At 40.3% G+C, this 13,767-nt stretch overlaps 1 protein-coding gene across 2 annotated transcripts in view; it reads left to right on the top strand.

Annotated features, from left to right (window-relative positions):
• The first annotated feature begins 539 nt into the window (after positions 1 to 539).
• Positions 540 to 13,767, top strand: part of GXYLT1 (glucoside xylosyltransferase 1) — a 57,947-nt gene continuing 44,719 nt past the window's right edge. The window contains exons 1-2 of one of the 2 annotated variants that reach the window (XM_044229384.1): positions 540 to 783; positions 11,367 to 11,459. In XM_044229384.1, coding sequence (XP_044085319.1) covers positions 563 to 783; positions 11,367 to 11,459 — 314 coding nt within the window. In that variant the 5' untranslated portion in view covers positions 540 to 562. The remainder of the gene's footprint in view (positions 784 to 11,366; positions 11,460 to 13,767) is intronic. The other variant, XM_044229385.1, reaches the window with a different exon arrangement.

Below are 13,767 nucleotides of genomic sequence, written 5' to 3'. Positions count from 1 at the left end.
GAGGAGGATATTTTCTCCGTTTTAGAGAAGAAACATGCTCAGAGAATTGAGCTTGCTCAACGTCACAGACTACCATGTGGAAGAACCGTAATTTGAATTTGGGTCAGCGGTCTCCAACGCCCAGTTCATGTCGCCAAACCCCTCCTCTGCAGTGCCGGGCCACTGGGAGTTCAGACGCGTTCCTTTGGCGTCCCTCTCAGACCCGGGTCAGGCCAGCTCTCTCGCGCTCACTGCGCCTGCGCGTCCGCCTGCTGTCGGAGCTCCGGGGAGGGGCCCACGCCGGCGGAGGCGGTGTCAGAGCTCCAGGCGGGGAGTAGGCTAGCGGGCGAAGGTGGTTGGGCGGGCGAGGCCAGGAGAGGAGGGAGGAAGGAGAGGAGGGAGGGAGGGAGAGGAGGAAGGAGGGGCGGGCTGGAGGCCGCGGCGGAGGAGGAACTTGTTGCGGCCGCGGCTGCGCTGTGCGGCCCCCTACGCTCCAGTTCGCCCGGCGGGCGCGGTGCGGAGGTGGCGGCGGCTGCGGCTGCGGCGGCAGTGGCGGCTAAGGCTGAGGCGCGGGGCTGGGGCGATGCGGCGCTATCTGCGCATCGTGGTGCTGTGCCTGGCCTGCGGCTTCTGCTCGCTCCTCTACGCCTTCAGCCAGCTCGCCGTGTCCCTGGAGGAAGGAGCGGGCGGAGGTGGCGGGAAGCCGCAGGCCGCGGCGGCTTCCTGGCTCGCGGGCGGCGGACGCGGCGGCGCGAGAGGGGTGGGCAGCGTGGGACCCGCAGCTCATTCCGGCCGCTCGGACAGGTACGGGCGGTTCCCAGTTAGGGGGCCGGGTTCGGGGCCAAGGGCCAGGGGCGCGGCGGGGGCGCGGGGCTCGGCCCGGCTCGGGCTGCTCGCCGGTCAGTCCGGCGTCTCTCGCCGCCCGGCCCGCGCCTCCCGCTTCTTTGCCGCCGTCTCTGACCCCTTCTCTCATTTCCCTCCTTCCCCTCCATCCGGGGGTGAGCCTAGCCCGAGAGCACTCCACGCTCTTTGTGTTTGGCTTCTGACCCATTCCTTATGCGCTTTTTAAAGCGGATAGAAATTAATTTTCAACTTTTAACTGACAGTTGCTCCCCCACCCCCTTACAGAAGTCATTGAAAGTAAAAGGTGCCCCACAAAAAAAGCCTTTTTGCTGTCTGGCTAGTGGGAATTCCCTCTTGTTTCCATGGAGTTTAAGTTGAGATATTTAAACATCAGGCTGGCGCCCTAGTTCAATTTTCCCCCCTCTTCTGGACGGGGCGTCTAATTTTTGTGTGTTAACGCTTAAATGTTCATTGTTAGTCTTAGCTAAATCTGGATAGAGCTTTTATGCGTATTTTGCATTTTTCTTTAGGAAACATCGGTCTGCTCTGAAACTTACTGTAAGTTAGGAAAGGAGCGAGGCTTACCATGTTCACTCACGTGTTTTGTGGGATGGGATGGATATTTTTCTTTAAAAAAATCGGTGTCTAAAAGGCAGCATAGTGCCTTGCGTGGATTTGCACAAATCACTGCCAGAGTTGGAATCTACGTGAGATTTTAAAAGAATGCGGCGCATTATGAGAGCTTAACAAAATCCGAGCGTTTGCACTTCCTTGAAAAATAGGCTCCTTTTTTTGTGGGCACCTCCTTGGGAACGACTCAGAGCGCTCCCTTACTGAGAGGCAAATCTGCTTTGGTATCGGGAAGTATGCGGTTGATAGGAGGGAGGGCAGGTCAGCTGCAGGCTCTTTAACATTCTTCTGTGAGTTGATGGTCGTTTTCAAAATAAAAGGGGGAGGACGTTTGGGCATAGGAGCAAATGGGAAAGCTGGACTGTCATGTTTTTGTCAGAGGAATCCTGGACTCCATTCATTAAAGCAGAACTACTTCCAGTCAGGTTTGTCAGCTCTTAACTTATCTGCCCTGGGAAAGGCGTGACTGACGACCTGAATGAGCTCATGAATAATGAGGCTCACAAAATGCTGTTCATGGTCTTTTATGGATTGGGAAGCATTTAAAATTATGGAAAAAATTATTTTTGTAGTGGGTAGAATCGTAAGGAAGCAACATTTTAAAACATTGGATGAAACTGGACTATGATGATTATGAGATTTCAGTTTCATAGAGGGACATTCGTTGTTAGTGCTTTTTTGTCTCAGAAACTTATACTTTATTTTGTGACAGATTTTTGTAAGCTGTATTTGCTTGGCTAGCTGATTGGGACAAAGTTATTTGAAATATAGAATAAGCACCTCAGTAATTTTTTTTTTTTTAAAGTAATCTCTATGTCCAAGGTGGGGCTGGAATTCACAACCCCAAATCAAGAGTCATGTGTCAACTGACTGAGCCAGCCAGCTGCCCCAGCACTTAGTTTTAATAAATGTTTTTATAGAGCTGTTACTGAATTTTCAAGTTTGATGTGTCCAAGTCAGCTAAAAAGCTGTATATTTACTGGTCATCTGAGCGGCATAACTTCTCATTTTAATGAGGCATGACTGTAACTTAAAAGTAAAGGTGTTTTAGGCTTGGTAAAAATGTGGTGAAGTACATTTCATGCTTGTATGAGAACTTTGGGCAGAGGAACAACATGAAAAGTTAGATAGTTAACACTTTAACTCTACAATTTGATTAAGGTCAGAAGAGTTCTTAAGACATTAGGAGTCTTAATTTTAGATATTATTTATAACATTTTTGAAGATTTCTCATAGAGTTTGGTCAACTCTTTTGGCTACCACAGGCTATGTAGAAGATACTTGTCTTTAACTTCTCTTCCTATGTATAAATCATTTGAGAAGGGTCCAGAAGGCATCAATAATTGGAGCAGAATTGTATCTTTTGATTCTTTAGGGCTTTTTCTGTAAAGCTTCTGTGATGAAAATCTACTCTGCATAGTGTTTATTTGGTGGCAAATGGGGTACGAAGCAAGCAGCATCTTCCCTTTTTGGTAGGGCTCACTTATCATTGCATTGTTACCTTTTTTTGAAGCAGTCTTACCTGAAAAACCTTATTTTTCTCATTCACTTAAAATATGGAATCTAGTTATACCCACTATGTTTTATTGGTCAAATCTTATAGAAAGTGTCTATTGCATGGAATTCCATGATAGTAAATTACTTGGAAAGTTCCTTGCGAGTTTTCAAAGTAAAATTTCTAAAATGATAGGAACAGCTTTCAGTAAAATCTGTTAATTAGTGTATCCTGTTTGAGTTATATTTTGGTATTTAGAAAATATGCAGGTCTTAGAGTCAGACAAACCTGTTCTCTTCCTCTCTGTGTGAAAACTTGACCAGCTCTCTACTTCAGTTTTCTCACCTGTAAAATGTAGATAATACTATCCTTAGTTAATTTGTAAATAGCATCCTGAATTGACAGTAATTAAAATCCAGCAAAATTGACTTAAGCAAAACTGACTTATAGGCTTATATGGGTTGTTGACAGGAGCAAAATTGGAAGGAAAATTCTCCCGGGGAACTCCAGGTACCTTTAGGACTAGGACTCTCTTAACTCTCTTCCGCCGTAGACAGGCTTTGTTCTTGGGATCTTTGCAGTGTTTCTTCTCTAATCTCAAATGAAAATGTCTAGGAAAAGGCTCTCATTGGACTTGTTTGAATCACATGTCCGTCCAGGGACTACTCGGTGTTTTCAAGAAGTGATTTCTGATTCTCTGGCTCTGTGTTACTTGCATATGCTTGTGGTAGACTGGATAACGTGATTGGTATTGGAGATGAATGATGCCTTAAAGATGGGAATGCTGGCTGGGCAGTGGCTCTTCCACATAGAGAAACTGTCTTAAGCTGTTTGACATGGACAGACTGTTATTAAGTTACTCAATATAAATACAGGACTTCTGTAGAAGAAGTTAGACTGTTTATGACTACCTACTCAGAATGATTGTCACATTTCACTGATAAATCTTGATGGAGATTATGAGCATTTCATCCTGTTGTAGCTGTATGGTGGTGTGAAGTGGAGGAATCAAGAAACTACTAAGCATTTGAGTGGTAACCATTTCTGGATCCATCATGCTGTTTGTGTGTCAAGTCACCTCACTGGTGAGGCCATTGAGTTCTCATTTCTCCTGGATCTTGTGAACAGGAGTAGGAGGTACTGAGCATGTTTACGGCTTTGGAGACAGACTTTAGCTTTACTACATGTTTGGCTGTGTGAACCTTGAATACATTTTCTCAGAAGTTAGATTAGAGGTAAGAGTATGATATTGGGTTGGGGAATTGAAGTGAAGTAGCTTGAATGGATGACTGAATATGGTGTCTAGCAAAGTAAAACTATAGCCGTATGGTGACAGTTTCAATCATTTATATTAAAAAAAAAATTTTTTTTAAGATTTACTCATTTAGGTGCCTGGGTGACTCCGTTAAGCATCTGCCTTTGGTTTTGGTCATGATCCTGGGGTCCTGGGATTGAGCTCTGCATTGGGCTCCTCATTCAGTCAGTCCTGGGAGTCTGCTCGAGTATTGTCTTTCTCACTCTGCCCCTCCCCCTGCTTGTGCTCTTTCTCAAATAAATAAATAAATAAATAAATCTTAAAAAAATTATTTACGTGAGAGCGAGCGTGCAGTTGAGAGAAGGGGCAGAGAGAATATCTAAGCAGACTCCCCACTCAGCACAGATCTAGGGATGCAGGGCTCAATCTGATTGAGATCAGGACTCAAGCTGAATCCCAGGATATGGTGCTTAACCAACTGAGCCACCCAGGGGCCCCTTAGTCATTTTAAATTTTAATCAAAAGAATTAAAATGTTTTTAAAGATTTTATTTATTTATTTGACAGACAGAGATCACAGGTAGGCGGAGAAGCAGGCAGAGGGAGAGGAAGGAAGGGAAGCAGGCTCCCTGCTGAGCAGAGAGCCTGATACAGAGCTCTATCCCAGGACCCTGGGATCATGACCTGATCCTATGGCAAAGGCTTTAACCCACTGAGACACCCAGGTGCACCAAAAGAATTTTTTTCAATTTCTGACCTCTGGGAAAAATCCTGTCCTTAGGCCTGAGTCCAGATTTGCTTAAACCAGACCTATTAGTGGGGTCTGGGAATCTATATTTTAGATATGTGCCCCAGGTTAGTGTTAAAAAACCAAAGACTGAGAACCACTAATGTAGCTGAGAAAGGTTTAACTATTTTCACATTACTCTTTTTAGTAGAGATAGTTCTTTTCCTCTTTCCTGAAGTCATTTTTGAAGAGAGAAGTTCAGGCAGTGAATAGCGAAACAAATTACTTACTAAAGCCACCTTCATTTCTGCTTTGTTCATGTAGAGACGTCTTATGTAAAACCATACCCTGCACTTGTATTTTAGTTCACTGAGGATCATACTTCACATGGTTGTAAAGTGTTTAGCACAAATCTGACTAATAATTATGTAATTAAAATTATTTTGTTGTATGTTCGAGGGGAAGCTGATTAGGCTAATAAAAGAGGAACGTGTACTTTTTTTTTTTTTTTTTTTGGAACGTGTACTTTTGATTTAGAAATCCTCTTTTAATACATTAAAGTTATTATCTGTGCCTGTTGAAAATACTTGCCCCCACATATTAACTTACCTGTGCATACCATATGAAGTTTAAAATTTTTGTGTATTTGGATGGGCGTTTTTTCCTTTACCATTTTAATCTTTGTCATACATAGTAAAACTTTCTACTGGAGTGTTTTTTCCTCCCACTCTTTCAACATTTAAATCTTTAATACAGTTTTTTTTTTTTTCTTTTTCTTGGAGGAGGGAGTTGGGTATGATGTGAATAGTTAGTTTTGAAGTAGATAAGTAATTGTTCATTGTCTTTTGTGTATAAGCAGTCCTTTTTACCCTAAGTGTTAATTAAATTAGAGATTTAAGAAAAAGAAATGAAGACCTGACACAGCTAGAAATTATGTTGTCTGAAGACAATTTTTAGTTGAAAATGAGGGACCCCGATACTGGTGGTCTTCAAATAATGCTGATTTGTCAGTATCATGAGAATGTTCTCCTTTAATGTGGTTGAGAGCTTCTTTGTTTTCTTGCCACAGTCACAGTGTAGGTATCCGTGCCTTGAGGTTGCACTGGTGGCTTGCAGCACTTGATTCAGACTTCCACATTCTTTTGCTGGATATGCCTAAACTTATCCCTTACTTAAAGTTGTGCATGGTTTTCAGTAAAGCCTCATGACTGTATTAGGTGTTTTGAAATGAAAAGTACATTTTCCAAGTTAATTTAAAAGTACAAAAGACCGTCTGTAACCAGATTTAAGTAAAATTCAAATTTGAGAACTGTTATTGTGGAGAATTTATATAGTTAAATGCTCTGCTTAATCCTGAACATGAAATATCTCAATTCTTTAAATACTGAAATTTTGGGGAATTTTGTTTTTGGTAATTTTTTTTAACTTTTAAAAATTAATATAAATTCACAGGAAGTTTCAGAGACACACTTGTATCATTCACTGTTTCTTCTAATAGTAGGATTTTATATGAGCATAGAATAATACTACTACAATTAAAATATGTATCAATATAGTACAATATTATAACCCCAGAAATTGAGGTTGTACAACCCATAGGCTGTATTCATATATTACCAGTTTTACATGTATTTGGTATGTGTATATGTAGTTTCATGCAGTTTTATCACATATGTTATATTTGTGATAACAAATAACAGACAACTGTGTTATCACCATAAGATGCTTTGTGCTACCCCTTGATCACTTTGTAGACAAGTCATCTAGAACTAGAAACATTATGCCATATGAAATTTGAGGATAAGTCATAGTAAAGTTTTATTTCAATTTATTCCACAGTGAAGAAGATTGGTGTTTATGGACTTCATTGATTTTGGATGTCATTGTTTACGGAAGACATACCCAGGCTCAACTTACAGTTTTGTCCCATTAAAATTATTTAATAGAATTACTTCTTTAAATGTAGTAGTATATTTCTAATATATAATAGGGTTTTTTTTCTTTAAAAATTTTTTTTATCTATTTGTTTGAGAGAGAGAGGGAGTTTTATCACAACCAGGGTGGGGTGGGAATTGGGATTGGGGTGGTGGGGAGGGCCAGAGGGAGAGGGAGAAGCAGACTCCTGGTTGAGTAGGGAGCCTGATGCAGGGCTCCCTCCCAGGACTTTGGATATCATGGCCTCAGCTGAAGGCAGACACTTAACCATCTGAGCCACCCAGTTGCCCCTCCAGCAGATTTAAGGAATAAAAACAAAAGCAGCTAATAACCAGAACTTGGAGAACTATCTTTACCAGTATTTTTTAACTTTATTTTTTTCTGACCTAAAAGTACAGTTGCTTTCTGTCTCCAGATTAGGGTTTTTTTTTTTTTTTTTTTAAAGAAATGAGGATTAGGTATTCAAACAAAGATTTTTTTTTTAAAGATTTTATTCATCCATTTGACAGAGAGAGATCACAAGTAGGCAGAGAGGCAGGCAGAGAGAGAGAGGAGGAAGCAGGCTTCCCTGCCGAGCAGAGAGCCCAATGTGGGATTCGATCCCAGGACCCTGAGATCACGACCCGAGCCGAAGGCAGCGGCTTAACCCACTGACCCACCCAGGCGCCCTAGGGTTTTTTTTTTTTTTTTTTCTCTCCCCCAATCTTTGCTTGTGATAACAGTTACTGGTACATAAGGAGTTTCTACTGTCAGTTTTTATTTTATTTTATTTTTTTAAAAGATTAATTAATTAATTAATTGATTTGACAGACAGAGATCACAAGTAGACAGAGAGGCAGGTGGGGGTGGGGGGGAAGCAGGCTCCTCATTAAGCAGAGAGCCCGATGCAGGGCTCGATCCTGGGCCCCTGGGATCATGACCTTAGCAGAAGGCAGAGGCTTTAACCCACTGAGCCACCCAGGCACCCCACTACTGTCAATTTTTAAAAACTTTTTTTTAATAAGTGAGAGAATGTAAGCTTGGGAAGTAAGAAACATTAAATTATGCTACCTCTTGCCAGCAGCACATCAGTGTTTTATGATTTTTTAATAGTGGTATGTGTACTCAGTAGTGCATATGTTTTATATTTCCATTAAAGACAGAAAGAAAAACATTGCTTCTTAACAAACTATGTTTTGACATTGAGTTATGGTTATGAAACTTATGTAAAACTTGACTTTTTCCCTGCAATTTCATCTACATTAATAACTATAGTTTCTAGCAATTCCACTTGTGGGTATATAGGTATATATGCAAGAGAATTGAAAACATGTATTTGGAGAAAAATTGTAAATGAGGTTCATAGCAGCATTATTTATAATAGCCAAAAGGTGGAAAATGACCCCGATGTCTATCAACTGATGAATAACTAAACAAAATGTGGTATATCCATCCGTTATTTGGGCATAAAAACGAATGAATTGTACTGATAAGGAATGAAGTGTACTGAAGTATACTACAGTAGATGAAACTTGAAAATATATTCAAGGGTCAGACTGAAGGAAGTCACACTCGAGAGACCACATATTGTATAATTTCACTTATGTGAAGTATTTGTGACAGGCCAATCTATAGAGACAGAGGAGAGATTTGTGGGGTGCCTGGGTGGCTCCATTGTTTAAGCATCTGCCTTCTGCTCAGGTCATAGATCCCAGAGCCCCAGGACTGAGTCTTGCATTGGGCTCCTTGCTCAGCGGGGAGTCTGCTTCTGCTCTAACCCTCTCCCCTGTCATGCTGTCTCTCACTCTTTCAAATAAATAAATAAAATCTTAAAAAAAAAAGATTTTCTCTTAAAAAAGAGTTGTGGTTGCCTAGGCCTGGGAGATTAAAGACTGCAAGTTGAGACAGAAAATGGTATTACTTTATAATTTCAATGGATAATTTTTATGGAAGAATTTAATTAGGGAATTATTTTCCTTGAGACTTCATTTTCCATTTCCATTTTCTATTGCTATAAGGTGTGACAGCAGGAGATGGAATAACCAGATTAATTTTGTCGTTCTTGGAACAAAGGTACACTGTAGGTTTTGAGTATAAATAAATTGTGGATTTGTTGAAAGAAAGCTGTGATAACATCTGTATCTGAAAGATGGAGATCTCTATTTGAACAAGTTTGTTGTGAGGCTTAAGTGGATGTGAAAGCTCTTGAATCTGAAAAGAACTGTGTTAGCTGTTACCACGACCACTGAGCCTGTCTCCAGTATGGAAATGCAAGACTTAAAAAATACTTAACCATGCCTGATAGGGGACAAACATTTCTTGATCTTGCTGGTCTGCATACATTTTCTTTCTTTCTTTTTTTTTAATGCAGGGCTTGAAAATGGTGTCCATGTAAAGATAAACCAAATTACAGTATTTTTTTTTCTATCCGTTTTAAAATTCTGACTTTGTAGATTTTATGCAGTAGTATATAGAATTATTTAGGCAGCATTTTATTTTTATTTTATTTAAAGATTTTGAGAGAGAGCAAGCATGAGCACAAGCCTAGGGAGAGGCAGAGGAAGAATGAGACTCTTGGGGGCGCCTGGGTGGCTCAGTGGGTTAAGCCGCTGCCTTCGGCTCAGGTCATGATCTCGGGGTCCTGGGATCGAGTCCCGCATCGGGCTCTCTGCTCAGCAGGGAGCCTGCTTCCTCCTCTCTCTCTGTCTGCCTACTTGTGATCTCTCTCTGTCAAATAAATAAATAAAATCTTTAAAAAAAAAAAAAAAAAAAAAAAAGAATGAGACTCTTGGCGGAGTATCATACGGGGCTCTATGCTATGACGCTGGGATCATGACCTGAGCTGAAGCTGGACACTGAACCTACTGTGCCACCCAGGCGTCCCTAGGCAGCATTTTATTTTATTTATTTATTTTTAAAGATTTTATTTATTTATCTGATAGACAGCGAGAGGGAACACAAGCAGGGGAAGTGGGAGAGGAAGAAGCAGGCTTCCCAGCAGAGCAGGTGGGCCTTGGTCCCAGGATGAGACCCAAGCAGAAGGCAGACCCTTAAGGACTGAGTCACCTAGCTCCCCGCCCCCTGGCCAAGCAGCATTTTAAAAACCATCTTGGCCCCACCCAGTTCTCAGAGATTCTGATATAATAATTATTGTATGGTGCTCTCTGGGTGATTTCGATGTGTGGCCTGAGTTTGAGATACTCTGTCCTAGACTGTTGGCATTTGTGAGAGGTATGATCAGAAATCTTTGCAAGTACGAAATTTCATAGACCTTTTGCTGTAAGAACAGTAACATATAATTGAATTTATAGCAAGAGAAAACAAAGTTACATGGTGAGGGGACGTGAGGTGACCTGGTTTAGTGACTTACCCTGATTTCATACTTAACTGCTTTAGTCTTGAGGCCTCACTGCCGTGAATTTCAAACTTAACTATTATTTTGAAAAGTAGTAACATTGAAAAACATACTTTTGTAAGATGAGGTGTTATGGCTCTTGTTACTGAGCTCAGACCTGCAATCTAAGAGGAAAGACTACACTGATTTCCTCCATTTTAGTTTGTATAATATAGTGAAACGAAGATAATGTACATAATGAAACTGAGCCATGGATATCAGTGTGCTTTCCCCCCCCTCCTCCGCCCCCCCCCCCCGTTTAAAACACCATATGATTAGTTTGGATTGAAGATTAATTGAAAAGCCTTCAGGGATCCTCTCTTCCTTTTCTAAAGTCAGCATTTGTGGCATTTTAATTTTGCTCCAGGATAAGCAAATATTTTGTTTGGCTGAAATGCATTTTATTTTAGGGGAATCTGTATAGTAACAAAGGAAAATTTTAGACGTGTTTCCGTATTTTCTGTGCCATCTGAGGAGGGAATTTTAATATGTTTGGAGAGTTCCTGACTAGGAAGTGGTTTTTCAGTCTGTACTATATGCTACATAAGAGGGTTTTTTTTTTTTTAAATTTATTAACATATAATGTATTATTTGCTTCAGGGTACAGGTTTGTGAATCATCAGTTTTTTTTTTTTTTTTTAGTGTTTATTTATTTATTTGACAGAGACACAGGGAGAGAGGGAACAGCAGCAGGGGGAGTGGGAGAGGGAGAAGCAGGCTCCCTGTGGAGCGGGGACCCTGACGTGGGGCTTAATCCCAGAACTCTGGGATCATGATCCTAGCCAAAGGCAGACGCTTAATGACTGAGCTGCGCAGGTGCCCTGTGAATCATCAGTCTTACACAGTTCACAGCACTCACCATAGCACATACCTTTCCCAATGTCCATAACCCAGCTACCCTCTACCTAACAGTTTTAAATCTTGTTAAAATAATGATACCTTGAATAAGGGAGAAATTTCCAAAACTCCTCAAATTGCCTTAGCCATATTGAATTTACAAAATTCGATTTGCAGGTTTTTTTTACTGTAAAATTGAACAGTAAGTTGTTATGTTATTAAGTAAATTCCTTGTTAGTTTTAAAACTGAAATACTTACATAGGACTCTTTATTTCTGTCTTACTCTTGTTAGGTGTAAAGATTTCTCTCTGTGTTACTGGAATCCCTATTGGATGCTGCCCTCTGATGTTTGTGGAATGAACTGCTTTTGGGAAGCGGCTTTTAGGTAGGCACCTAAATTTAATTGGTAGATCAGTGTAGGTAAGATTAGATAGCACATAGTAAGTTTTTGACTGTAATAGGACACAAACATGTTATCCTGTAATTTAGTATTGTCTTATAAGCAAGTAATTTTCTGATTGGGTTTTCTATTTATCCTGCATTATAGTTGTTATAACTAATTTTTATTATATACTGTGTATAAAATGCTCTAATTTGTTTTTAGGTGTTATTAAGGTAAACTGTTGTTTTAGCATTTATTTTATAATCTTAGGTAACTGAGTAAGAAACTGTTAAACAGGTGGTAAAGATAGATTTCCCTTGACATTTACAAACATATATATGGCATTTATCTACTTTAAAGCTGCTGAAAAGGGGCGCCTGGGTGGCTCAGTGGGTTAAAGCCTCTGCCTTCGGCTCAGGTCATGATCCCAGGGTCCTGGGATCGAGCCCCGCATCGGGCTCAAGAGCAGAGAGCCTGCTTTCTCTTCTCTCTCTGCCTGCCTCTCTGCCTACTTGTGATCTGTGAAATAAATAAATAAAATCTAAAAAAAATAATAATAAAAAAATAAAGCTGCTGAAAAAACATTTTGTAGGTGGTTGGGGATAATTGAGGAAAGATTATGTTATTGTCAGAGAAATTGAATATTGAGAAATGAGAGGATAAAAATAAGTGTTTAATGAAGGGACAAATATTGATATGACATTGCTAATTGAGCTTGTATGTCACTCAGTAGATTGGCTTTGTACATGGCTCTGGATAATGAAGGCCTTGGATTCTGCTCTCACCTTCAATGAAAGAAGTGATGATAGGAAAGGGCAATCAGACTATCTCCTTGACATAGTGGCAGGGGATACTTAGGCAATAGCCTGAAATGCCCTTCCTAACAGTAAAATTTCTTTGAGAGCCACTTATTTTTACTGTCTTTATCATTAATTTAAATTTTAATTCTACTCATTCTATTTTCTAGGTACCGTGCCAGGTGCTTAGACCAGACTCTGAGTCTTGTTAATGTGGCTCCATCTTTCAGGGGCTTGCATTCTGTAGGAGTTTCACACTAGAAACCCCGAGATAAAGATAGAGGGTGACAAGTTATAGCTGTGATGAGGGGAGAAACAAGTGAGTCATCAGGTGGGATCATCTTAAGGCATCAGGGAAGGCTTCCTGGTGGGAGTGACTGCATGAGGAACATGGAAATGAGTCAGGCTCAAGGCCAGGTGATAAAGTATTTTAGGTGGGAAGAACTATGTTCTTTATACATATTAGTAGTATATACTTTTATATTCTTGTATTCCTGATACATTATACATACCATGAACAACTAGGAAGGAGTCATTGAAATCCATTATTTTAGGGGCGCCTGGGTGGCTCAGTGGGTTAAGCCACTGCCTTCGGCTCAGGTCATGATCCCAGGGTCCTGGGATCGAGTCCCGCATCGGGCTCTCCGCTGAGCAGAGAGCCTGCTTTCCTCTCTCTCTTTCTCTCTCTGCCTGCCTCTCTGCCTACTTGTGATCTCTCTGTCAAATAAATAAATAAAATCTTTAAAAAAAAAATCCATTATTTTAATTATGTCTCATTGCTATGGAAAAGATTGGGTGATTGAAATTCTAATATGAGTTAGTTAAATCAGATTATTCAAACTTCTAAAAACTAACTTTTTAAAGATAATATTTGTCCTTCAGCTTGTTCATAAATTTGGAGAATTGGCATTCTATATTGTGCTCTATATATCTAGCTTTTCATTGTTATAAAAGTTTGCTAATGAATAGAGTATTGACAGCCACCACTTTGCTATCTCCAGCTTTGTGGCATAAATCTACTCACTCTGAAAGCTGGGTAAGCTTGAAAACTGTATGCCCTGATTTGTACAACCCAGGTCCTTTTGTAGGTTACAACATGGGCAGTAATCTTCCCTCCCCCTCCACTGAGTACAAGAGTACCAGAGGGAAGTTGATCTAGTCTCAATACTGGAGACTCTGCTTATTATTTTTCTTGTTTTGTCTTCTCCAACTCATTATTTTCCTAATGCTTCCAAGTATTCCTTGGAAGGAATTACATGTGGATGGATACATAATGTTGTAAACTCTTGTGCTGTTACTTTTCTGAATTTGAGATTTTAAGTTATACTTTTCTGTTACACTCTCTACTTGTAATATTAAGTCCACAGTATATGTCTATAACCATATTGTTGTATGTATCAAATCATTATGTAAAATCTCTCAAACTTAGTTTCTTACTTAGAATTTAGGATCTTTCTTATTTACTCTGTTTGAACGTGGGAGACAAGCCAAGATGCCATATAATTGCCGTATCA

The sequence above is a fragment of the Neovison vison genome, chromosome 12 (genome assembly GCF_020171115.1).
Source record: "Neovison vison isolate M4711 chromosome 12, ASM_NN_V1, whole genome shotgun sequence".
Lineage (NCBI taxonomy): Eukaryota > Metazoa > Chordata > Mammalia > Carnivora > Mustelidae > Neogale > Neogale vison.
The sequence above is the reverse complement of the archived record's forward strand: the minus strand, read 5'-3'. Positions and strand labels throughout refer to the sequence as shown.